The following is a 25,559-nucleotide window of genomic DNA, read 5'->3' as shown; positions in this document are numbered from 1 at the left end:
GCTCCCTTACTCTTTTGCAGGGAAAGAGTAAACACTGAGGTAAGAAGAGTCTATAAAATGGACTCTTTCATTAAAAGAAAAAATTGTTTGGAAACCATCAGTTGCCCTGTGAGGGAGGATGGAGTTTGCCAATAGGACTAAGAGTGCTTCTGTTTCTATAGACTGAGCAAATGCCCGTCATCTATGCATTTGGGCCCATCTCCAGTGGGACCTTGTGCATTCTTAGCAGTGTGCCTTCAGTACTTGAAGGAGTTTGTCTTGGAGGCAGATTACTTTATGGCCTTGAGTCTTCTAAATCTCACCAGAGGAAATCCATATATAATCATCATGAACTGGCTCCAACATCCATCCTGGCTTTTGGCCTCCCATGAATCAAAGACCACACTTCCACATCAATGCAAAGAAAGTCACCCTTCAGACCCTCCCTGCAGAATACACAAAGTCAGGAAAACCCCAGAGAAAGGGTTGAGCTTTGTGGAGCAATAGGAACTTGGACCCATCCAATTTTGTTCTTTTCAAAAGCCAAGTTTCTGCCAACATAGACCTTCTCTATCCGAAGACTTCATGACTTCAGAGTATCCACTTAAAGGCTTGACCAAAAATCTGTTCATGTGTTGGCTCATTAGGTGCAATGGCTGCTCTTCCAGAAGACCCAGGTTCAATTCCCACACCCATATGGCAGATCACAGCTGTCCCTAACTTCATTTCTAGGGGATCTGGTACCCTCATATAGACATACATGTAGGCAAAACACCAATGCATATGAAAAAAAAATAAATAAAAATGAAAAGTGTACTTGTTTCAGTAAAGTTGCTACCAGAAATCCATCTTTTAAAAAAAATTCTTCAGGTGACTCTGGAGGAAACATACCAGGGCGTTAAAACTCTTGCATGTTGTGGTTAGATAACACTTGTAGGGTTACACAAGCCTTTAATCCCAGCACTTGGGAGTTAGAGGCAGGTGGATTCTGAGTTCGAGGCCAGCCTGGTCTACAGAGTGAGTTCCAGGACTACACAGAGAAACTCTCTTCAAAAACACAAAACAAACAAACAAACAAAAACCCACCACCAACAAAAAAACCCAACACTTGCTGAAGTGACTATCTCTACTGAAGGTCACATACTAGGTGGTAAATGCTATTACCTAGGCTGTGAGGAGCATTTTATTTAGCATCTTCAGGGTCCCATTATGGCCTGTAGGTGGCAGTATTGCCACGGTGTATTTTTAATGGCTTAGCCAACAATTACTCGTTGCTCACTCTGACTCCTAAAACCAGCTGTGAATTTAAAAGACCCAAACTTTGAGTGATATAAACCGCAATTCCATTCCATTTTACCATTGGCCTTCGCTTTACTGGCCCACTCAGAGACATCATCTTGCGCCCGTCCGTCGGTGAACACGATGGCTACTCTGGGCACCCGCGTGGAGGGAGGCCTGGCCCCTTCTACTTGGGTAAAACTTCTCTCAAACATGTGTTTCAGGGCCAGCCCAGTCATAGAGCCTTTGCCCATGTATTTCATGTGGGCCACGGCTTTCTTCATGTCCTTGGCTGAGCTGAAGCCCCTCAGGGTAAACTCTGTGCGGACCTGGGTGGAATACTGCAGCAGCCCCACACGAGCAGCTTTGGGAGAAACTGCCAAGGAATCTATGATTCCAGTGACAAAATGCTTCACAATCTCAAAATTCTCTTCTCCAAGGCTCTTGGATCCATCAATCACAAAGACTAGGTCAATTGGGCCTTCAGTGCATCCTATAGGAAAGAAAGGAAAAAAAAAACCAACAGAGATCATGTTGTATAAAAAGTATAAAACAGCTTGCTTAAGCAGGAGACTTAGGTGAGTTTAGAGAGCCAGTTTTTTTGTTCTTCAGCTAGCATACAGGATAGATAAGTGGGGGATATCACAATTACCATTTTTCCAAATACCCTTTTATGTTTGAGTTACCAAATTTTTTTTTCTGTTTTGTCTTGTGGCTTTAATTTAAAGGTTTCAATATCCTTGTTGATACTGGTAATTTTTAAAATTAATTTATTTTTATTAGATGCTTTATCTACATTGCAAATTTTATCCCCTCTGAAAACCCCACTATCCCATCTCCCCTCTCCCACTAACCCACCTGCTACCATTTCCCTGTCCTAGCATTCCCCTACTCTGGGGCGTCAAGCCTTCACGAGACCAAGGGCCTCTCCTCTCATTGATGTCCCACAAGGACATCCTCTGCTTCTATATGCAGCTGGAGCCATAGGTCTCTCCATGTGTACTCTTTGGTTGGTGGTTTAGACCCTGGGAGTTCTGGGGGTACTAGTTAGTTCATATTGTTCATCCTAAGGGGCTGCAAACCCTTCAGCTCCTTGGGTTCTTTCTCTAGCTCCTCCATTGGGGACATTGTGCTCAGTCTAATGGATGGCTGTAAGCAACCGCTTCTGTATTAGTTAGGCACTGTCAGATCCTCTCAGGAGTCAGGCTCCTGTCAGTAAGCAGTTGTCGGCATCCACAATAGTGTCTGGGTTGGGTATCTGTATATGGGATAGATCCCTAGGTGGGACAGTCACTGAATGGCCTGTCCTTCAGTTTCTGCCCAGTGTTACCAATTATTAACACCAGTAATTTCCCTAAGCTACACAGTATGTACATACTGTAAAGGAAATCACACACTAATTATTGGCAGCAAGACCGTTACTTGCATAAAGGATTAGACCAGTGGTTCTCACCTTCTTAATGACATGACCCTTTAATACCTCAGGTTGTGGTGACTCCCAACTATAAAATTATTTTCATAACTGTAATTTTGCTACTGCTATAAATTATAAAGTTCTGTCAACCCCCTACAGGAGTCATGACCCACAGGTTGAGAACCACTGGATTAGGCTAGATCATGGCATTTCCTTTTGCTTTGTTGTGGGAGGCTGAGATACACAAGTGCTAAGGGTTTGACTGACAGTAGAAGATAGGCTTAGTTTCTCCTCAGCCATCGCCTCTTCCAAGAAGCTCAGGCAGTAATCCAGCTGTGTCAGCTACTCTCTGAATAGCCCAACACATTAATTTATTCAACCAAAATCAATGTATTGAGTATCTGCTTTGTGCAAGGCAATGGACACAGCAGGATTATGATAATGACTAACACAAAATGTCTAATACCACCTTGCTTAAATCCAGTGTGCCCTAAGCTATATCCATGTGGTGAGATAATTATCTTATTATCAATGTATCTTTCTCCTTTAACCTGAATTCTCCTTCAATAGATGCTAAGTGTCTTTTATTTTGAGGCCCATAATGTTTGGTACACAATAGGTGTTTTATATATTATTACTTACAGAATAAAAGAACCCAGTAGTATCTATTTGGTAGCACATGTATAGGTACCCTACTGATTTATTAAGACTTAAAAAACATTAACTTAAAAAACAAAAGCTTTTTGGGAAACTTAGATGGTTAACAGTAAAAAGAAAAACTTTATATAAATACATAGGCAATTCAGATGCTAAGAGACTTTGTATGTAGGGCTGCATAAGAGAATTGTACCAATTCCAAATGGATGATCTCATTTCAAATAGTATATAGTAATGTTACTATAATACCCTCGTTTATATAGATCAAGCAGCTGTCTAATCTTTCAAAGTGCAGTACAATAATAAAGCAAGTAAAGACATACATATGCAAAAATACTTCTATGCCTGGCCAACAGAAAATGCTAATGTGAGTGCACCTGTGTGTGTGTGTGTGTGTGTGTGTGTGTGTGTGTGTGTGTGTGTGTGGAGGGTAGGAGTAGGGGGGGTAGTTGGGAGTTGAGTTCTCTCCCTTTTTTTTAAATTTTATTTTGTTTGATGCATATGAGTGTTCTGCCTGTATGTATATGTCTCAGATCTTCTGGAGCTGGACCCACAGACAGCTGTGAGGTGCCGTATGGATGTTGGGAATTGAACCCAAGGTTCTTTGAAAGAATAGGTAGTGTATTCTTAACCACTGAGCTAACTCTCCAACCCCAGAGGTTCTCTTTCTTCATTAAATGCTTGTCCTCATTACTCAGTCTATGGATTTGTCATAGAATGGAAATCAGAAAAGACTCAGATGTCATGCATGTGGCTCTCCAGCAGATGTCAGGGGTAGTGGAGTAATGTACAAGCCACTCCCTCTATATACTCTTTGCTTACAGAACAGAACCAGCCATTGTAGTTACTATTTACTAAATGAAAGGTGTTCTGGCTGATGTTGCTGCTGTCTGCACATACATCTACGTTTATGGGAGAAGGAGGGCTAAGGAGTCTATCTATTGCCTGAAAATGCTCCAAAAAGCCATTGCTTCAAAACCAAATGAAAGCAGCGAGCCAGTTTTGGTCACTTACGCTTGCAGTGCCGTCCATCCTCAGCTAGGACAAAGCCCTCTGAGCACCTGCACAGATACGAATTCCCATTGTTCACACAGATGTGCTCACAGCCATGCTGGGTTGACTTGCAGACATCCTTCCCTAGGGAAAATGTGGGGAGATGAACAACCCATTGTAGAAAGAAGCTATTGAGAACAGCCATGTCAGGGGAGGGGAAGGAAGGGTAAGGAAGTAATCCATCTTAGAGGACACCTCTTTGCAGGCCACGCCAGAGGAGGCCAAGATCTACGGGCAGTTCCCTTCAGAGCTCTCTTGCTTGACCCTACTGGACCTGGTGGATTTGCCATTTGATAATGGAACAGCTATATAGGCGTTAGCTTTATATTTCTTAGTAGAGATCCCAGATATCCCCATGCTGGTTATCTAATGAGCATTCCTCATGGGTGAGGTAATTTGAACTTTTTGAAGTAGTTAATGACCTAATAACACCCTAGGGGCGTGACTAGGTATACACAGAGAATAAATGAAGGTATGGATACTATGTGTCTGACTGAGTCGTACAAGGTTGTCTGGCCAGAGGATTGCCCGGTTGAGGGACACTTCTACGAGTCTTCACTTTCTGATTGTATGACACCCCTGAGCTTCTGTCTATCCTTTAAAAGGAGAAACCTTACAGGAAATTGGAATATGTAACTATAGGTAGCACTAAGAAGGGGAAGCTGTGTGATTTAATTTAGGTATCAAATTGTAAGGCTAGAAATAGTGCCTTGTATACAGCTGTACATTGACTCATACATATGTTAAATGAACAGAAAAACTGGCTCATCCAGACACGTGGACAGGACCAAAGCATGATCTTCATGAAAGATGGACTGCAGTGTGCAGCTAGAAGGCCAAACAGTGCAACAAGGCTGGCAGAGGCCAGCCAGGGCCTGAACACACTCACTCACAGCAGAGCCTCTTGCTAGACACATGCCCTGCTCCTGGAGAAGTACAGCGCTAAGTTCTCTACTCAGCTTTGCTGACATGGGCAGTGCCCCATGCTCTCAAGAGTCTGTGAGGAAACTGCCCACAAAGCAATCTCAAAACCAAATGAACTTGCTTCGTTTAAGAAAGGACTATTCTGCCCACTACAGCAGAGTCAAAAACCACATAGATATTATCAAGCCCCACCCCTGAAAGAGAACTACCATCTAGAAAGGGAAGAAAGTCTACACCTATATTCAACCCCCACTTGACTGAGGTGCTTTTCCTTGAGAAGCACAACTGCTAATTTTATGTAAACTTTGGCTGGCTACGGTGCCAGCTTTTAGTTTTCTTTTGTCAAGCACAGGTTTAGAAGTTGCTATACATTGTACATGACATTAACATTTAAATCAGCAGATTCTGAGTAAAACAGACTACCCTCCCTAGTGTGTGTGCGCCTCATCTAGTCACATGAAGGCCTTCAGAGCAGGCTAACATTCCCAGACAAAGGGAAGAATCTCTTTACCTTTAGCTCTTACTGGGTTTCCAGCCTACCCTCCACACATCCTCCTCACGAGCCCTCACAATTTCATGAGCTAATTCCTTAAAGTCAATTTCTCTTTCTTTTTCTCCCTCTTTCTTCCTTTATCTACAACATGTATGTACATGTTCCTCTGCCACATAAACACTGTTATCTATTTTTCTGGAGAATCCTAGCATGAGTCTGTGTGAGTATCTGTGTGCACTCATGCATGTTTGTATGTGCTTGTGGGGGCCAGGGGTTAATTTCTTCCTCAGTCACTATCCACTTTAGTTTTTGAGACAAGGTCTTGCTCTGAGCCTGCAGCCCACCAAATCAACTAAGTTGGTTGGCCAGCAAGTCTCCGGGATTCTGCAGTATTTGCCTTCCACACTGAGGTGACATGTGTACTCCACCATACTTGCTTTCACACGGTGCTGGGGATGGACCTCGGGTCATCGTGCCTACACAGCAAGCTCTTTACTGACTGAGCCATCTCTGAGATCCCTCCTAAGCTTTCTATTGAAACTCTGTTTGAGAAACCTGGTCTAGAGAAACAAATGGTAGGACTGTTTTTGTTTGTTTGTTTTTCCCCCTTCTAAAACCCCACAGAATCTCCCTCCAGCCCTTCTCCTACCTTACATATATGGTCTGCCAAGAAGAAAAAGCTCTAAATTTATCTTTTTGGCCCTGGTAGTCAGTTGCTACCAATGATTCTAATTTTGCCCGTTGGCTTGCTAGGCACTACACTAGGTCCTGTGCAGATACCCAGCCCCCATGCAAGAGCTGAGAGAACAGAACAGAAGCCTGACAACTTAGGACTGCCACTGAGAAATTCCTGAAGAGCCCAGAGTCAGCTCACTTGATCCCCTGGAAACACCTTCAGAGCACCCAAAGTTGGAATCTGAGTTTGTGACATGGTTACAAATTATACAAAGGGAGAGTGTGAGGATATGCACTCACGAGCTGTGCCTCGTCCCATGGGCAATGCTCAAGCTACTTACGCCTGCAGTGCTTCCCGTCCTCAGCCAGCCTGAATCCCTCCAGGCACTTGCAGACGTATGATTTGCCACTGTTCACACAAAGGTGCTCACAGCCATGGTCTACAGCCTGGCAGACATCTTTCCCTAAGGAGAATACAGTGATTAAAACAACTGCATCAACAAAAAGTCTACGTGGACTCCCCCTGGAAGATCCATCCATCTTGGCTTCTGGCCTTGAGTGGGAAGGTGAAGCTGGATGAAGTTTGGTGGCTCTGGACTGACCTCAATCTTCAAACCTTCCCACTACCATAGCCACCTCCATTTTCTAACTTCAGTGTCTCAGGATGCAATCCAGCCCTAGGGGTGTGAGACATGGCCTCTGGTATCACATGAAGGTATTACTGGTAAGATTATGTAGGGGAAAGTTTTCTTTTAAGTTGCTAGCACTGGGAGCTGATCTTGCCTTTGTTCCTGTTCTATGATTTAAGAAAAAATCGCATAACCTCCTTTTTTTTGTTTTGTTTTGTTTTTGTTTGTTTTTTGTTTATATATTTGTTTTTCGAGACAGGGTTTCTCTGTATAGTCCTGGCTTTCCTAGAACTCACTCTGCAGACCAGGCTGGCCTCGAACTATGTAACTTCTCAGAATCTTAGCTTTCCTGTCTGAAAATCAGAGTAACGACTCCAGGTACTCATCTTTCCTTCAAAGCTCTTTGGGAAGAATTTTGAGAAGTCAGAGAAGAGGAATGACAGAGATGAGATCCATTCACCTATACGGGCACACTGCTCTTTGGTTGTTATTGTTGTCATTGGAGTTTTAGGGACAGAACCCAGAACCTTATGTATGCTTGGCAAATGCTCTACCACTAAGTTACATCCTTAGCCCGTTTATTGACTTATTTATAATTTTACTTATGTGTCTGTGTATGGATTGTGTATATGAGTGCAGTTGCTTGCAAAAGCCAGGAGAAGGTGCCAGATCCCCTGGAGCTGGAGTTACAGGAGCCTGTAAGCTGCCTGATATGGGTGCTAGGAACTGAATTCATATCCTCTGGAAGGGCCCCCATCTTTGTTTTTTTGTATTTTGAGTCAGTGTCTCACTAAGTTGTCCAGGACAGCCTAGCACCCAGGAAGTCTGTGAATTTGCCATGCTCCTGCTTCAGCTTTCTAAGTAGCCAGGATTATAGGAATATACCACCAGGCCTAGCTTAGTATGTTACTGTTATTGTGAGAGGGTGTCACTTTGTAGGGAAGCCTAGAACTTGCTATGTAGACTAGACAGGGCTTGAATCCACAGAGATCCACCTACCTCTGCCTCCTGAGTAATGGGAATTAAAGCATGTAACACCACACTTGGTTTGACAAATTATTATTTAGTAAAACATAGTTATATACTTTCTTCATTATTACATAGCACCCCTCTTCTGTTCTAGGATCCCACCAAAGACAGACACCACATGACATTTGATTGTGTGGTGTTAGTGTTGAGAGTGATTGAGTCACACCAAGGCTGCCATGGTAGGCATGGCTGTATGAGCGAGCAAACTTACTTCTGCAGGTCTTCCCGTCATCACGAAGAATGTATCCCTCAAAGCACTGACACACGAATGATTCTTCACTGCTTACACATGAATGTTCACAACCATGGTCCCCCAAAGCACAAGAGTCCAGTTCTGATTAGAATTACAGAAATGGAAGAAAATTACTCATCGATAAATGAATAGTGGCCTATTCATTTCTAAAAGACATTTCAGATGTCTTAAGTTAAAACAGTGTCTTTTCTCACATAGTTCATTTCAGGATAGAAAGTATCTATGAGAAGACATTCATATATACAAAGGACATACATAAAGCAAAACATCTAGCTCCACGGGGGGGGCGGGGGAAGAAAACAGAAAAAGATAGTTTCTAAAAGGAGATGTAAATAGCTAAGACTAAAAGAGAATAAGTCTAATACCAACTTTCCTGTGGATCTACATATGCACGTAGAACACTTGGCCTATTCATTCATTTATTCAAAGGTAGCAAAGCTTTTTGTTGTTATTTCAAGATAGGCTTTGAACTCATGATCTTTTACTTTAGCCTAAGCATGAAGGTAAGCTTCAACACACCTAGATAATCAGCAAATTTGTTGTGAGTTCTTACTGTGGATCAGGCATTGCTCTAGACACTAAGGACAGAACAACCAGTATAAATGCCTATAAGATTTGCTGGTAGATTGATGTTAGACCACAGATCTTCTAGCTGTCTTTCTCCCCCTCCTAGAAATCAGGCCACACCTCCCTGAAGCCTGTCTTCCTGGAGTTCTCTCTTCCATCTTGCAGCTGTGAGCAAGCCTAGACCACAAACAACTCTTGAACTACAACTTTAGTCAGTGCCAGGATAGATCACATGGTATGGAACCACTGACAACTCTATATCAGAATGGCCTTTGTCTTTAGAATCCAGGACATTGTCCCATCAGCTTTTTTACTCTGGTGTGGCTGTGCCTGCTACTGGTCTCCCATATCATGGCCTTATCATAGCTGATGCCTATGGTCATGAGGATCTCTCCTAATAAAATTCATCTGAAGGGCAATTTTGTGTCAACTTCTGTCCTTTCCAACAATTGAAATGAAGACTCCACGGTCACATGGTTAGGACAAGAGTCAAAGATAACTCTGAGATCACCAGACTGAGCTCCTGAATGTAGCATATTATTTTATAGGGCTGGTTGGAAGTGACATTTTAAAAAATTAATGTATGAGTGCTTGGCTGCATTTTGTTTATTTGTTTGTTTGTTTTATGTACAAGTGTTCTGCTGCATATACACCTGCATGTCAGAAGAAGGCATCAAACCCCATTACAGATGGTTGGGAATAACCGTGTGGTTGCTGGGACTTGAACTCAGGACCCCTGGAATAGGAGTCAGTGTTCTTAACTGCTGAGCCATCTCTCCAGCTCTATTGGGGAACAGCAAGATTTTATGAGAACCATACAGTTAACTGAAAGCTAACCCACCCTTTTAGAAAATGAGCAGGATTTCAACAGAGGGTGTGCACCAAAGTGGGAAAGGAACCTGGCAGGGGATACAACAGGAAGAGCCCATCAACTTTGTTTTTGTTGAGCATCATTGCAGCATTTTTTAGGGAAGGGAAGTCCTCAGAACTATATCCTGTAGGCTAATTAAGGGATCCAATAGTATTCTCATTTACTAGCAAGAGAAATTAAGGTCGAGGAAGGCTTATTACAGCTCGCCAAGACGACTTGCTAATAAATGGAGGAACCAGATTAAAAATGTTATTTTTTTTTTTTTATAATGAAGCCCATGACTTTTCCCAACTACACAGCATTACCATCTGCTAGGCTTTCAGAAACAAAGGGAATTTTGCCTTTCTTTGGGCAGGAACACTGCCAGAATGTTTGAGCAACAGGGAAATGATGTGGGCTGGAATTTTAACTGCAGAGGAGATTCTAAGCAGAGCTGGGTGCTCCGGTGACTTACTTCTCTGGGCACATTCTGGACTCATTATTAATGCAGAATATTTCCCTGTGGTTGGGTAGTTCCTCACAGAGTTAAAAGTACCACTAAGTGACACATAGCACAGACAGCTTGTTGGCACGGAGGGAAAATTTTTTCCTCCTTCACCATGCATTTATAAGAATACTCGATTTTCCAAGGTAATAAAATAGCAAAAGCTCCCTCAGGCCAGTATTGCCAAGCCCTTATCCAGAGTGAACTTTCTGATCACACTCTTCTGCCTGGGACTTCCTAAAACCAGCCCTGTAGTCTTGAAGACTACATACAATATATATACAGGCTACTGAACTCAAGCTTCCCAAGGCAGAGTGGTCCAAGCCCATGTCTGTCAGATGGCACTGCTTTTCTTTATCAGAGGTCAGGGCAGCCAGGGAGAAGCCCTGTGCCCATAGGCTCATGTCCTTATCCTTGGCTATATGCCAACAGCTCCCAGCCCAGCTCCTCAGTTCTCCTGGAACTGTTACTGTGTGCATGCTTTAAAGTAAGTGTAGAGTTTATAAGCTTATCTCTTCTTCTGCTCATTGCCTCAGGGTATCTGATCCAGAGCACGATGGGTGACTCTCAGTCAGTCATGGGAGACTTCTACAGATGACTGCTAAAGGGAAAACACATACAGCTTCCAAAGTCAACTGTGCCTATGGAGGAGTGGCTGGCAGTGCCTGTGAAAGTTACAGAATGCACTTTTCACTCAGCAACTTCATGTAGGGACTCCCTTCTGCAGATACCCTTGTACTTTGTAAAGGGATGTGCATTCAAGTTATTGACTGCATCACTGTTTGTAGAGGTGAAAAGTGAGAGTCAACCAAAGTGTCCAGAAATGGGACTGACCAAATGTAATGGAACGTTACACAGCTGTAAAGAGAATGAGGAACTTTCCTATGTAATTGTGGTGGTTTAAATAAGAATGTCCCCTATATGCTCATAGATTTGAATGCTTAGACACCAGGAGTGGTACTGTTTGAAAGATGGGAGGTATGGCTTTGTTGGAGGAAGTGTATCACTTGGGGGTGTGTTTTGAGGTTTCAAAGGGCCAGAGTCATTCATTCATTCAGTCAGTCAGTCAGTCAGTCAGTCTGTCATCTCTTTCTGTCTGTCTCTGTCTGCCTGTCTGTCTGTCTCTCTTTCTCTCTCTTTCTCTCTCTTCCTCTCTGTCTCTGGGTTAGTGTGCTGCTCTTAGCTACTGTTCCAGTGCCTATGTGCATGCTGTCATGTTCTCTGCCATGATGATAACAGTGGACTAAACCTTTGAAGTGTAAGCCAGCCCCCAATTAAATGCTTTCTTTTATAAGAGCTGTCTTGGTCATGTTGTCCCTTCATAGCAATAGAACAGTGACTAAAACAGATGTTAGGGTAATTGCTGTAAGCAACCTGAACACTGCTTGATGGCAGAATGTAGGCTTTGGGACTCTGGATTAGGAAAGCAGTTGAATGTTTAGGCAGGGCCTAATGGGCCACACAAGTAGTAGTATAGAAGACAGCGGTGCTGAGAGCAATGTAGATTATGACAGCTGGGTTTGTAGGGAAGAGGAGTAGTAAGTGGGCTAGAGACATTCTTGTGATATTGTGGTAAGGAGTGTAGCTGCTTTTTGCCCTCATCCTAAAAATCTACCTGAGGATAAATTGAAGAGTTTTGTTACTGGTGTTGGCAGAGGAGATTTCAAGACAGCCTAGTAATGACTGTGTCATGTGGTTGTTAGTAAGCACTCTTATGCAAATCTATGTGAAAAAGAACAAGCTAGGCAGAGAAAAATGCAAAATGTATAGTTTGAAGATAAAAGGAGCACCCGGAAAGTATAATGGAGTTCGTTGCACAAGGAGATAAAATGTTTAAAGAAGCGCCTGATGCTAAATGGGAGTGGTGACCTCAGGGCAAGACCCTACTCACTATGCTCCCAATTTGTGAAAAGTAATGAAGGAAGGCTTCTGCCATGATGGAAGCTGTCAACAGTGGAAAGCTGCTGCAGATGTAACTGAAGGAGGGAGCGAGGCCCAACCCTAACAAGCAGTAGAACTGGCAGCTTTAGCTACAAGGTTCTGCTATAGTGGTGAGGATACACGAAAGGGGTTGTGGATTCTCCCTTCTCAGCAAAAGAAAATTCCCTGCATGAGGCCCTGAGAGGTCATTGTGTGAAGCTGTGATCCAGCTGGACTATGTTGGAGACTCCAGGATGTTGAAGATGCCAGAATTATGGGATACCTGCCAAGGAAAGCTGTAGGTCAGATGTGGAACCGGGCCAAGACAGAGAAGCATGTTACAGTCAACAAAGCTGAAAGGAATTGGGGATCTTAGATATTAGACATGGGGGTGCAGAGGAGCTTGACCTGCTGATTTTCAGTCCTTCGTTGGTACAGTATTTCCTCATTGTGTTCCCTTTCCTCACTTTTGGAATGGTAATGTACATCCTGGGCCATTGTGTAGTCAAAGTATATGATCTGGTTTTTATATTGATTGTTATGGGGGTTACAGTTAACTGTAACTCTTTTTTCAAGATAGGGTTTCTCTGTATTGCCCAGGCTGTCCTGGAACTCATTTTGTAGACCAGGCTGGTCTTGAACTCAGAAATCCACCCGACTCTGTTTCCTAAGTGCTGGGATTAAAGGCATGCACCACCACTGCTCAGCAAAACTGTAACTCTTAAGAGAGTGCCTTGAGTCTCAGAAGAGATTTTGAACATTGGACTTTAAAACAATGTTGAAACTGTGAACAGACTTGGGAACTTTTGAAGTTGACCTGAATGCATTTTGTGTAAGGAGAGGTTCTGATACAAAGGTCATGTTCCCCAATTGGTTCTTGATTGACCAGTAAAGAAAGCTGGGCTGAAGTTATAGGTGGGACTTCCGGGGAAAAGGAGACGCAGAAAGGAGAGAGGGCTTTCTGTCATGCTTTGGAGGAAGAAGAAAGATGCAATCATGTGAGGTCTGGGGAGAGCTAGGGCCTGTGGCCTCCACTACAGGTGGGTAGACAAGGATGTTTGGCAGGGGCCAGGTGGGACTAGCCATTAAGTTTAGGGCAGGTGGAGAGACAGAGATAATAAATTGATAAAGACACACTTTTCCAGGAGGGAGGCCCAGCAATTGTGCCAAGAAAGCAAATTGTAAGGTAACAAACCGTGTGTCTGTGTCTTTTATCTGTGGATTCAGGGAGGCTGGAAAAGAGCTGGTAGCATGGTCACCTCCTGGAACCAAAGGTGGGAAAAGCAAAAGGGAAGACGGGAGGGGCTGGTAGCTTGGCTGATCCTGGGCAAAGGTGGTAGTGAATTTAAAACTACATGAAATAGTTTTGCACTATGATATGGCTATAGGCCTATGAGAGCCAGGAAGTGAAATCTGGTGCTTTGAATAAGAATATCCCTCCTAGGCTCATATATATCAGTGCTTAGTTATCAAGGAGTGATTCTATTTGAAAGGATTAGAAGGATTGGAATGTGTGGAATTGTTAGAGGAAGTATATCACTGGTGCTAAGATTTGAGGTTTCAAAGGCCCATGGCAAGCAAACCTAGAGTCCCTTTCTCTGCCTATGGGTCTGAGTAGCTCTTAGCTACTCCTTCAGTGTCTGTCTGCATGCCACCATGCTCTCTGACATGATGATACTGCATTGAACCTCTGAAACTGTAAGCAAACCTCCAATTAAAAGCTGTCTTTTATAATAGTTGCCTTGGCCATGGTGCCTCTTCACAGCAATAGAATAGTGACTAAAATAGTAATGATACAAAGAGATCTTCAGGAAATAGTATTGAGTGAAAAAAAATAGAACAGACTATATTGAATACTATCTTGTGTGTGAGGAAGAAAGCAAAGAAGAAAAATATGTATTTTATTTGCATTTATTCACATAAAGGAGCACTGGAAAGTTAAGCATGGTGGTATATTTCCATAATCCCAGGATTTGGAAGACTAAAGTAGGATCTTGAGTTCAAGACTAGCCTGGGCTGCATTACTAAGCCCTTTCTCCCTCCCTCTCCCTCTCCTCCCTCTCCCTCTCCCTCTCCTCCTCCCCCTTCTCTCCCCCCTCCCTTTCCCTCCCCTCCCCCTCCCCCTACCCCTTCCTCTCTCCCTCTCCGTCTCTCTCTCTCTTAGTTTTTCTAGACATGGTTTCTCTGTGTAGCCCTGGCTGTCCTGGAACTCACTCTGTAGACCAGGCTGGTCTCGAACTCAGAAATCCACCTGCCTCTGCCTCCCAAGTGCTGGGATTAAAGGTATGTGCCACTATTGCCTGGCTAAGCCCTTTATCAAAAGACTAGCCTGGGCTATATTACTAAGCTCTTTCTCAAAGCAATGAAGAACTGAAAGGTTTTTTTTCAAAAAACTACACTTAGTGTGTGTGTGTGTGTGTGTGTGTGTGTGTGTGTGTGTACTCATGAACATATGCCATAGCTTGTAAATGGAGGTCAGAGGTCAACTTGCAGGAAGTTGTTTTTCTCCTTCCACTATGTGGGTTCTACAGACCAAACTCAGGTGAATTCAAGTCTGAGCAACTTTATGAGACTTCATCTCAAAATAAAAGTTAAAGCAAGGCTGTGAATATAGCTCAGAGGTAGAGTGCCAGCCCATCACACACTTAGGGCCGTGTATCAAAAGCACCAAACACTGGGACTAAGAGCTTCTTCTTCGATCATTTGACTGTGTATGTGGGCATTTTGGCTGCCTGTGTGCTTGTGCCATGTGTGAGCAGTGCCCTTGGAGGCCATGAGAGGAACTGAAGTGAGGATGGTTTGGAGCTGTTGTGTAGGTGCTAAGAACTGAACCACAGGTTTGCTAGATGAGCAGCCACGTTCTCTTAGCTGCTGAGCTGTCTCTCCAGTCCTTTGCACTTCCTAATGATGCTAAGACAGGGAAGCTTTAGTAAGATTGGCACACCTGCCCTCCAGTCTCTTCACCCCACTTTTCCCAGCTTCCCATAGTCCTTCAGCTCCCATCTCCTAGCAATCTCCTCCCTGCCCCGGGGTTTCCTCCTCTGGGCTCTTTCCTTCTTCCTCTCAGGAACTTCTTAGAAAGTCTTCCCAATAGCACAGATCTCAAACCTCATGTGCTCCACATTTTGGAGAGTATCAACCTGTATATGTCATTTTTGGAGGAATCTATGTTCACACCCTGTGTGGCTGTATCTAAATGGGCCATGAAAACCAAGAGTTCATGGAACATACCTGCCACTTTCTTCTATCACCAATACCTTCCTGCCTGGTACATAACTGCCTCCAGGAAGGGCCTGTTGGTAAGAGGAAACATTTTTCTCAAGTTTCTACTCTAAAACTTGCAGTAATTAAATCCACATCATAGGATCTGGTGGATGTTCTCAATGAAAACTCTGGGTGGAGAGTGTTGGGACTCCCAGGGCTCCCCACTCCCAGGCTCCCCACTTTTCCTCCAAGGCAGCCTTACAGAACACTTCTCACTTGTTTGTCACAGTGCCCACTTTCTGCATGCAGAGGGTGTGTGAGGTCACTTAGGAATGCCAAGGGCCATATGCCATAAGAGAAAGAATGCTGAGTGTGCTCTGAACTTACTTCCTGCCCAGGGACTCTAGTCCTACCTACCCACCTACTCTGGAAAGCATCTTGGCTCAGCTTCTCCCAGGGCCGATGAGACTCTGCTACAGGAATATACCTGAGTGTGTTCTCTCCGTCACAATCTCTAACTTGCGACCGGCCTGGGGAAATGGTGTGCACTCCTGTCAGGACTGTACTTGTTTAGCAATGGTCAGCACAGGTTAATGGAACAATGACCTGTGCCCATGACTATCCATATTTAGAGGCTAAAACGGGCCTTGGAAGTATGCTGGTCCAACCCCACTTTAGAGATGAGGAAACTGATGGCCAGAGAGCAGAAGTGACTGTCTCAAGGTTCCTTAACCTGAAGAGGTGACTGTCTTAGCTGTACTGACCCCAGTAGTTCACAGATCCATCCTCTCTGTTTCCCTCCCAGCTCTAAGGGGCTAATCTGTCTGGTAAGGCTCTTGGAAGACAAACTAACAGCTGGCTCAAGGTAAGCTCCAGAATCAAGGTAAGTTTCCTGGCTCCAGAAAGTTTCCTGTCACTGTGTGCTACAGGTAACAGCTCCCACCTGCTCCTGCGGCTCTCTCTGGCATTGAGTCTACTGACCTCCCTCTGGCCCGTCTGGATCATGCACCTGCACTGCTGCCGCCCACCTGTGTCAGGGAAGCTGATAGGTTGTACCTGTGGCTGGCTCTCCTGATTGAGTGTCTAGCATCAGATTTAACATCTTTCCTGAGACGTGCGACTGCCTACTCCATTCTCTTGTGGCTGTTGTGCCCACATCCCAGTGGCCACCATGCAGATTGGCTGATACATTTTAAATATCTCTCACAGAGGAACCTTAACCACTGCTGGGGTAGAAACTGAGTTAGGTCAGCCCCAGGGACCACCAGCACCTGGTGTACCACAGGCAAACACGTGAGACGAGATGGACAGATGAACAAGTACTGAAGCAGATATTAAGATTCTGCCCAGGCAAGGAGATGAGCCAGACTCAGTTACTAATCAATGCTGAAGTAGAATAGGGTAGAAGGCTTAAGAAGCCCAGAAAGCAGGATAAAATCACCCCCCCCCCAAAGATCTGCCTTTCCCTTTCTGTTTTAACTAAGGCCTCACTGTGAATGGGCTCTACCATCTGGGTCCAGGATGGCTAGAGGTTGAGCTGCATAGCTAGGTTGTTGAGGTGCTTGTACATTGACACAAACTATGCTTTTCACATCTAAGTTATAAATCAGGTGGTGCTGAGGGGTGGAGGTTGCAAGAATTGTGGGGTAATGTGTCCAGTGTAGTTAGACTGTCAACAGTGACACATAGTAACTCCCATCTGTTTCTGCACTCCACATACAATGTAATTTAAATGCACCTGACCTCAGGAGGAGATGGTCATAGGTAGTCTGCCAAGAAGGTGATTGACCCAAGGTCAACAGCTAGCATGATGGTTTCAAGGGGCAGCTGACCTGTTGGTGCCCCTATAGAAGCCTTTTCTTTTGTTTGTTTGTTTTTTTTCAAGATAGGGTTTCTCTGTATAACCCTGGCTGCCCTGGAACTCACACTGTAGACCAGGCTAGCCTTGAACTCAGAGATCCTCCTGCCTCTGCCTCCCAAGTGCTGGGATTAAAGGCATGAGCCACCACCGCCCGATGCCTTTTCTTAAACTAAGAAGCATCTACATATCACCACTGTGGTCATCACCATCACCATCTTCCTCTCCTCCTCCTCTTCATCAAGTGTATATGATGTGATGGGGAGCTCAGGTGCAATGGTGCAATCTGGAAGTCAGAGAACAACTTCCTGGAGTCAGTTCTCTCTTACCTTTATGTGCATTCTTGGGCTTAAACAGCTCACCAGGCTGGCAGGGCAAGGACTTTACTGAGTCATCTTGCCAGTCCAGGACTACTGTTTTCATTTAAAAAAGACACCAAAGAGCTCATTCACTCACTCCCTGTATCCATCTCTCTTCCTTCATGAGAGAACACAGCCAGTGGTGGGGAAAGCCTTCGCCAGAGCATTACCATGCTGGCGCCCTGCATTCAGACTTCTAGCCTCCAGTACTATGAGAAAGACATTTCTGTGGTTAGAAGACAATACACAGTTTGTGGTATTTTGTCATGGCTTCCAGAGCAGACTTAGGCAACTAGGGTTGGGGTGGGGGCAGGGGCAGGACATTGGGGCTGAAGAGGTTTTTCATGTTAGCCTGTGGTAGATGGACTGGGAGTGTGCCCAATTAGATCCCAGAGGCTTCAAGGCTCTGGCTCCTGTACAAGCAGTGTCCTCCACAGCTGGAAAGAAGGGCTTCTCCTAGGATGGTGTGTGAACTCCTGAGTTTGCTAACTTCTGGAGTAGGGTATCTCTGAGGCCTGCCAGGAGAGTGTGCCTGGGCCTGTCCCTGAGAGATAGGTCTCTAGACAGCAAGTCAGGGAGCTCCCTTTGGGACTCTTGGTGAAGAACAGGCTAAAGCTAACTTAACATAGGAGCCATATGGTTTAAGGTCCACTACACATTTTCAAAACACGTCTCTGAATATATGTTTCTGTGTCACACAGGGACCCTGAAAGTCAGGAATAATCCTTCCCCAGTTGAAGGTGAGCAATCAGACACACAGGGAGGGCCAGCTTTCTTGCCCAAGTTAGAAATGTGAATTTGAATCTTTGGATTCCAGATCCACACTCTTTATATGCTGTGTTTCTTCTCACATGTGTACACAGGCATACAGGGAATGGGAGGAGGAGCTTGGCACCCAGTGGTTAGGGAGGATGAAGTTTCCATGGGGCTGACTCTGGTGATAGGCTTTCTGTATGCAAGGTGGGAGGGGCTAAGGAAGGGAGGCAGTCCTTAATGGAGAGAGAATAGCCTTTGTTCAGGGACTACTTTAGCTGAGGTGTAGGACGCTGTGAGGGAAAGGCCTTCACAGGTGGAGCAGGGGACTCTCCCACACTGCTAATCAAGGATTGTTACTGATTTTTTTTTTTTTCTGGGAGGCAGTAGGGAGCCATTACAAGCATCAGCATGGAGTGGAGTGGCAGCTGGGTCATGGAGTCAAAGGAGAGCTAGATGCTCTCTATTCACTCGCTAACCCATTCATTTTGCTTTGCTAGACTGGGCCCTGGGAACTCCAGGTAAGACCTGCCCTCTGACGTCTGATTCCCAAGGGCTTGAAGGCTGCAGGCTGAGCACTCGGTGTACACTGTGCCTCGGGCTGAGCACTCCATTTGTACCGTGCCTGTGGAGTCTTGTTTGGCACTGTGCTGATTCTGTACACATTGCATTTAAGGGAAGCACACTCTAGTGAGGGAAAGAGGCCCCTGAGCTGCGGCTGGAAGAAGATGCCTCCTCATCTCCCTCCCCAGCCCACTCCCAAACCGTGCAGCTAGAACCTGGCATCAGAGGGCGGAGAGGAAGAGAGGGGAGGCTTCGTGCCAGCCAGTACCTGCTTTGACCCAGGAACTTTGGACATAGCTCTATACTTCAGTGCTTCCAGAATGAGTGATAGGCTCTTCCAACCATCTGTTGTCAAGGGTCTAAATAAAGGCTGAGGAACCCCTCGTGTGTTGAGCAAGGCCTGGCAGACCCTGACTTACTTTAGTAAAGTCTGCCAGACTTTACTAAAAAGGTACAGTCATGTTATCTGGCTATGTACCATCTGGAATGGGGCCGGGGCACATTCATCCTAACCCCATTAGCTGTGACCACAGCGAAAACCCTGGCTTTGATTACAGGATGGAGCAGCTGCACCGAATCACTGGAGAGCAGACAGAAAGTCTTCAATTAGGGGGGGATCAGCCCTGGCGGGTAAAATGCTTCTGGCCCGTGTGTTCTGAGGTACGTGGTAACCCATGGGGTTACCTCACATGTTCTCAGAACCACCAGACATAATGCTCACTTGTACTTGCATGCTGGCTCTTTAGTTAGACCTTTGTTGGACTTAAACTCACATAGACGATGACACACACCTTTCCCTTAGTTAAAAACACACTTTAACTGAGAAAACAGGCAAGGTTCAATGGCGGTGAAAGCAAAAGCCTGATTAGGTGAGGGCACGTGCGTCAGGAAGCCCTGTGATCACCTCACCCTCCGCTCCTGCTTATCAGAGCAAGGAAAACCAAGGAGGGAAGTAACCCTAGAGTCACACCCACAATCCCCCACACCTGGCTTTAGCAGGCAGGCAAGCATAGATGGTATTTAACATACCCACCCTTTTTCCACACTCCCAGTGCCCGAGCCCTTAGTAGAATTGGCTGCAGCAGCAGTCTGCGAGACAACTGGGCTGGGATCAACAAGCAAGCAGCAACATGGACAACCTACTTGCCAAGATCCAAGAATCCACCCCAAACTGGGAAAGTATTTTCTCACAGGAAGCGCAGTTATGGCTACGCGGGCAGCTGTGCAGGCAGCTCAGTTGCCCATGTGAACTGACAACAGAGAGAGGAGGATTGCTGCTGAACCTTCAGTTGTGCCGGTGGCTAAGGAAATTGTTCTGATAACCAGAAAGGCAGGAGCCAGGGAAAGCAAAATGTTGTCTTTGCTTCCATTTTTACCCTTTCTCTCAAACTGTTCTTAGTTCTTCATCTTGCTCTATGTGGAAATAGTAGCATTGGGCAGAAAGCACAACATTCTTGAGTGGAAGAGATGAGAGAGCCTGGGATGGTTTTGTTTGTTTGTTTTGTTTGGTTTGGTTTGGTTTGGTTTTTCGAGACAGGGTTTCTTTGAGTAGCCCTGGCTGTCCTGGATCACTCTGTAGACCAGGCTGGCCTTGAACCCAGAAATCCACCTGCCTCTGCCTCCCAAGTGCTGGGATTAAGATGTGTGCTACCACCACCTGGCTTGTTTGTTTTGTTTGTTTGTTTGTTTGTTTGTTTTTTGGCGTTTTGTGACAGAGTTTCTTTGCATTGCCCTGGCTGTCCTGGAACTGGTTCTGTAGACCAGGCTGGCCTCAAACTCATGGAGATCCTCCTGCCTCTGCCTCCTGATGCTGGGCTAAAGCATGTACCACCACTGCCCCGGTGAAGGAGCCTGGAACGTTATCATTTGGTTGTTTGTTTAAATGGAGAAAGGAGTTAAAGCCAGCTATAAGTAAACATATGCCTAGATAATATCACTGCCAACCTGGCCTCGTGCTAAGGTGACAGGGCTCAGGGAAGGCAAAGGATTTCTCAGAGCTAACTGAGCTCCCACACAGATTGAGACCCTACTTAGTAGAGGGCCATCTTGGACTCTTCCCTGAGTCTGAGCTGCAGCCAATCCATCTGTCCCTGGAGTGTGATAGCATGTGCTTAGCACAGTGCTCAGTGCCGGGCATGCAGCCAGCTGGCAGTCAGCAAGTCACTGTATTGTGGGTCCCGGGTGTGACTGGCTAGGGGTAGAGCTGAGAGTGTGTCTTAGTCTGTGCTCTGGAGTTATATCACAGCTTGATATATACGGACAGAATGACAAGGAAGAATAGACGCTTCGGAAGTTAGGACTTCATCCTGCTGCATCTCACCATGGGAAAGCACAGTGAGGACTTAAGCACAAAAGAGGTGGGGACAGAGGGACTGATCCCATGCTAAATTACTCACTCTCCATAATCAGCCCACTCCCACGGAAAGGCATTAATCCTTGCCACCAGCACAGCCACCTTGGAAAACTTCCATGTCTCAAACATATCATAATAGCAACCAAATTTGAACGTAACTTTGAACTGCAGCATGCCCAAAATGAGGGCCTGTTTCCTAATGCTGGCAAGGCAGGGCATGGAGATAGCCGAGCCATTTCCAGGAGCGTGGGAAGAAACACCAATGGCTTCAAGAAACGGGCACACACATCACCAGGGGCCCAGTGAAGCCTGAAGGAGGACGCTCAGGCCCATGCCCGTGTCATCAATCCACTGGCACCCAGGAGGGCTTGTGCGGAGCCTATCTGTCCCAGAATCTCAAATGTAATGAGACTCACTTGCGCAGGTCTTCCCGTCGCTTCGGAGCACATGACCCTCAGGACACTGACAGGCAAAGGATTTGTCTGTGTTGACACAGGAGTATTCACAACCGTGGTTGCTCAGCAAGCAGTAATCTGCTCCTGTAAGACCAAAGCCAAGTGAGGTCCCTGAGTCTGTCTCAGCAAGCCTTGGGGCTGGGATGGGAATCAAGTAACTGTTTGTTTATTGCTATTGAAAGCGTGTGGTTCCCCAGCAGATTTCCTCTTAGCCTCCCTGGGGGAGAAAAAAAAAGGGCAGAGGGGAACATGGTGTTCTCTGCATTGTCTATACAAGCCGCTTCTGTTGGGAACCCTTCCCTGGAGAGAGGTGAGAGGAGAACTCACTGGAGCAGGTCTTGAGGTCATCATTAATAAGGAAGCCTTCAGAGCACTGGCAGACAAAGGACTCCTCCGTGTTCAGGCACAGCTGCTCACAGCCATGGTCCTGCTGTGCACAGTGGTCCACCCCTGCCGTGGTCACAAAATACGAGAGCATAAAGGGACTGAGGTGCCAACACACCATTGAGCAAGGCTAAGCAAAGTCTTTCTGGCAACAATGGCAGCCCCAGGGCTGCATGTCAGTGACACAAACCTAGAGTCACTTGAGATGAGAAACACTCTCAGCTGAGGAATTGCCTCCCCTAAAGTGGCGTGTGTGGCATGTCCTTGATGTTGGCTGATGCCCACTGTAAATGGTTCCATCCCCCCTCCCAGAAGGTAGTCCTGAGTGGTATGAGAAAGCAAGCTAATGTGAACCTGGACACAAGGCAGTAGCCAGCATTCATCTGTGGTCTCTGCCTCAGTTCCTGCCTTGAGTTCCCTCAGTCATAAACTGTTACCTGGAAGTGTAAACTGAAATAAACCGTCTCCTCTCCAAACTGCATTTGGTCATGGAGTTTACCCCAGCAGCAGAGAAGTAAACCAGGACAGGGCTGATTCCCATGTCCTTGCTGTGGATGTGGGTTACAATTAGCCTTTCTGGGCTGTGACCTCCTGACCCAGGGGTGATGGCAGTTCCTTTTTTTTTTATGCCTCCTTTGACTCTGTGTGTTCATGCATGATGCAGCATGTGTGTGAGCTTGTGGAGGCCAGAGGACAACTTTATCATTCTCAGGAAATGTAGTCTCTTCCTTTAGAAAAAGGCTCTCTCACTATCTTGGATCCCAACAATTAGACTAGACTGGCTGGCTAACAGGAGCCTTTCTGAAGTGGAAATTCCTGGTTTCATTGGAAACTCAGTTGTGCCATGTGATGTTTTTCTGGAAGCTGTCTTATGAGAGGATGTTTTGTTGAAGCAGACACATGAGAGGACTCTGTGATGTTTGGAAAGAGCATAAGTAGAACCCAACAGACTCTTGCATCAGTTCACCTTGTAACACTTTGCAGGTCTTCTGATCTTCACTTGTCATGACGTCATAGAGAGAAAATAGCCAAAGAATGTCTCAAGGTATTCCTGCTGCTTCCTGATACTTCAGACGACTCGTGCTGATTCGGCAGAGCCTTGTGGTTTCTTCTGGATCGAGCTGCTGCTACTGATCCATGGTTGGAATCACCCCAAAGAACTACTTCTAAACAGGTCCTCGCCTCCCATTTCCTATTAACCTTTCTTCTCCCCTACCTTTGGTTGGTGGGCTAGAAGGGAGGTTAAAGCATTTAAGAACCTTTATTGAACTTGGTTTTTGAAAAAACTCTAAGCCTAGACTGTTCTGTTCCCAGTGCTGAGATCCCAATGCATGCTGCCACACTGCCACTCTTACCCAGGTTCTGGATGAAGAACTCAGACCCCTGGCTTGCAAAGCAACCACTTTACTAACTGGGTTATCTCCCCTAGATACCTGGTGGTTACTTTCTGGTAATAATGCAAAGTCAGAGGAGATGATCCATCTAAAGCCCTCCAGTGGCTGGCATATGGCAACCACTTAATAAACAGCTATTATTATTACTAAGTATACTCAGAGTTATTGTGTAATTCATTTCTATTTGAAAATAAAAAAAAGTCAATAAAAAACTTCTCTTAATCAGAACATCCAGATTCAGAAGATAAACAAAAGCTTCAGCTGCCTGTGTGGCCTCTTCTGGCACCTAAAAACCACACAGCTGGTCCTTGGGCAGGGAGAGTGGAAAGTCAGGGAACACACAGCTATGGTGGATAGTTCTCACAGAGAGCCCCATGGGCTGCCTCCCCCATTTACTGAATAGAGAAAATGTAACCTTCCATCAGCTAGACAGACACTGAGGACTTCATACCAGCCCACAGAAGTAAGCCTTGTCACTCTGCATGGCCGAGCACTAGTGACTTCTGCAACGGCCCACTGGTAGGCGTACCTGCCGTAAACTCTTTGAGAGTCTCAGGAGCCATATGCTCATGCTCACATCCTGAAATGCCATTTACCAGGCAGAATTGCTGGGAAGCATCTGAGAACTAGGGTGTTGAAGGTGCTCACAACTCTGCCTGCTGGAATGTGTACCTCAGAAGGGTTGGTTGCCGTCATGCCTGGGGCTCTCTAAGAACCCCATGAGTTTCCCTGAGAACTTCTAGGCAGAAACAGCTTGGTTTATACATTCTAAATGATGACAAATCTCAGGAAGACCCCCATCTTTTATGGGCTCATATCTGAGCTCCTAGATTCCCCAAGGCATTCTGGGAGAGTCAGGGAGTCCAGGACTCTTTGATGCCTAAGGTAGACTCAGTGAAGTTGCAGATTACTACCAGGGCCAGCAGCAAGTCAAACCTACACATGCTGAGAAAAAGGCAGGATTTGGCACCTTCATTAACCAAGGCACCTTCTTGTTGAACAAAGATCTCCTTCTCTTCTCCCTCAACTCAGGACCCGGGGACAGTCAGAAGAAAGCGTACAGCACAGTGCTGATTTCTGCATCAACCTCTTCATTCAAAATCCCCTTGATGCCGGGGATCATGCTTAGAAAGCCAAATCTTCCCTCTGAAGACGGAGAAGAACGAGGTTCCCCCAGGCTGGCCCAGTATCTCTCATACTTCAGCTGTGAAATTTCCCCTCCTGGCAGTCGAGGGTCCAAATGTTCAACAGCTGCATGCTTCTCACTCAGTCTCTTGCCTGCAGGGCCAAGCAGATGCATAGTGTACTGTTTGCAAAGCACAAAGGAATGATTCTTTATGTAGGCCAGTGCCACTAGCCCCAGCTCTCAGTGTGTCATGGTCCTGGTCACCATCACAGCCTCCACATACTCTTAGCCCTTGATAGGTTGGGACTGGGAAGACTGTACCTCAAAAAAAAAAAAGTTATGGGCCTATCCAGCTGGCAAGATCTGAAAGTTCTCATATGTTTATATCACCAAGCTTGTTATGGATCTGATACAAGGAAATAAAGGAACAGCTTCACAAATTTCCCTTGTGGCCCAGTTTTTTCCTCACATCAGCCTGAGTAGTCCAAAGTTTTCCAAGGTCCACCCTTTCTGGCTTCTTGTCCCAACCTGGTACTGGCTGTTAGTCACTTTCACAGGCTTTGTGATATAGACTATTATCTTTTATCTAGTATTATGTTTATCATAAACCAGGCACTAGGCCAAGAGATTGAAATAGCCTCAATTCTTCTCCACAACAACCTGGGGAATTAGTGCTATTAACTTTTAAAAATAGGCAATCAAAACTTGAAGAACAAGCTGTCCAAGTCACATATATAGAATGTGACAGGGCTTAGATTTGAATTCAGACCTATCTGACTTAGCAAATGCATTTAATAGCAAAGACTAATAGCAGCAGCAGCCCTATTGTAAGCAGCCTACATATTCTCTCTCTCTCTCTCTCTCTCTCTCTCTCTCTCTCTCT

The 25,559-nt window shown here is 45.5% G+C and overlaps 1 protein-coding gene and 1 long non-coding RNA gene across 3 annotated transcripts in view; one reads left to right on the top strand and one right to left on the bottom strand.

Annotated features, from left to right (window-relative positions):
- Matn2 (matrilin 2) overlaps positions 1-25,559 on the bottom strand; it is a 151,031-nt gene that overhangs the window by 6,273 nt on the left and 119,199 nt on the right. For both annotated transcript variants that reach the window (XM_031358146.1, XM_031358147.1), the window contains exons 9-14: positions 22,100-22,222; positions 21,734-21,856; positions 8,343-8,465; positions 6,815-6,937; positions 4,343-4,465; positions 1,337-1,750 (exon numbers count right to left, since the gene is read on the bottom strand). In XM_031358146.1, coding sequence (XP_031214006.1) covers positions 1,337-1,750; positions 4,343-4,465; positions 6,815-6,937; positions 8,343-8,465; positions 21,734-21,856; positions 22,100-22,222 — 1,029 coding nt within the window. The remainder of the gene's footprint in view (positions 1-1,336; positions 1,751-4,342; positions 4,466-6,814; positions 6,938-8,342; positions 8,466-21,733; positions 21,857-22,099; positions 22,223-25,559) is intronic.
- Positions 23,118-25,116, top strand: LOC116081610. The gene is made up of 2 exons (XR_004114932.1): positions 23,118-23,330; positions 24,583-25,116. It is a non-coding gene; the product is annotated as an uncharacterized LOC116081610 (long non-coding RNA).

Source organism: Mastomys coucha, unplaced genomic scaffold (assembly GCF_008632895.1).
Source record: "Mastomys coucha isolate ucsf_1 unplaced genomic scaffold, UCSF_Mcou_1 pScaffold7, whole genome shotgun sequence".
Taxonomy (NCBI): Eukaryota; Metazoa; Chordata; class Mammalia; order Rodentia; family Muridae; genus Mastomys; species Mastomys coucha.
Note: the sequence above shows the minus strand (reverse complement) of the source record. Positions and strands in the feature narration are given on the sequence as shown.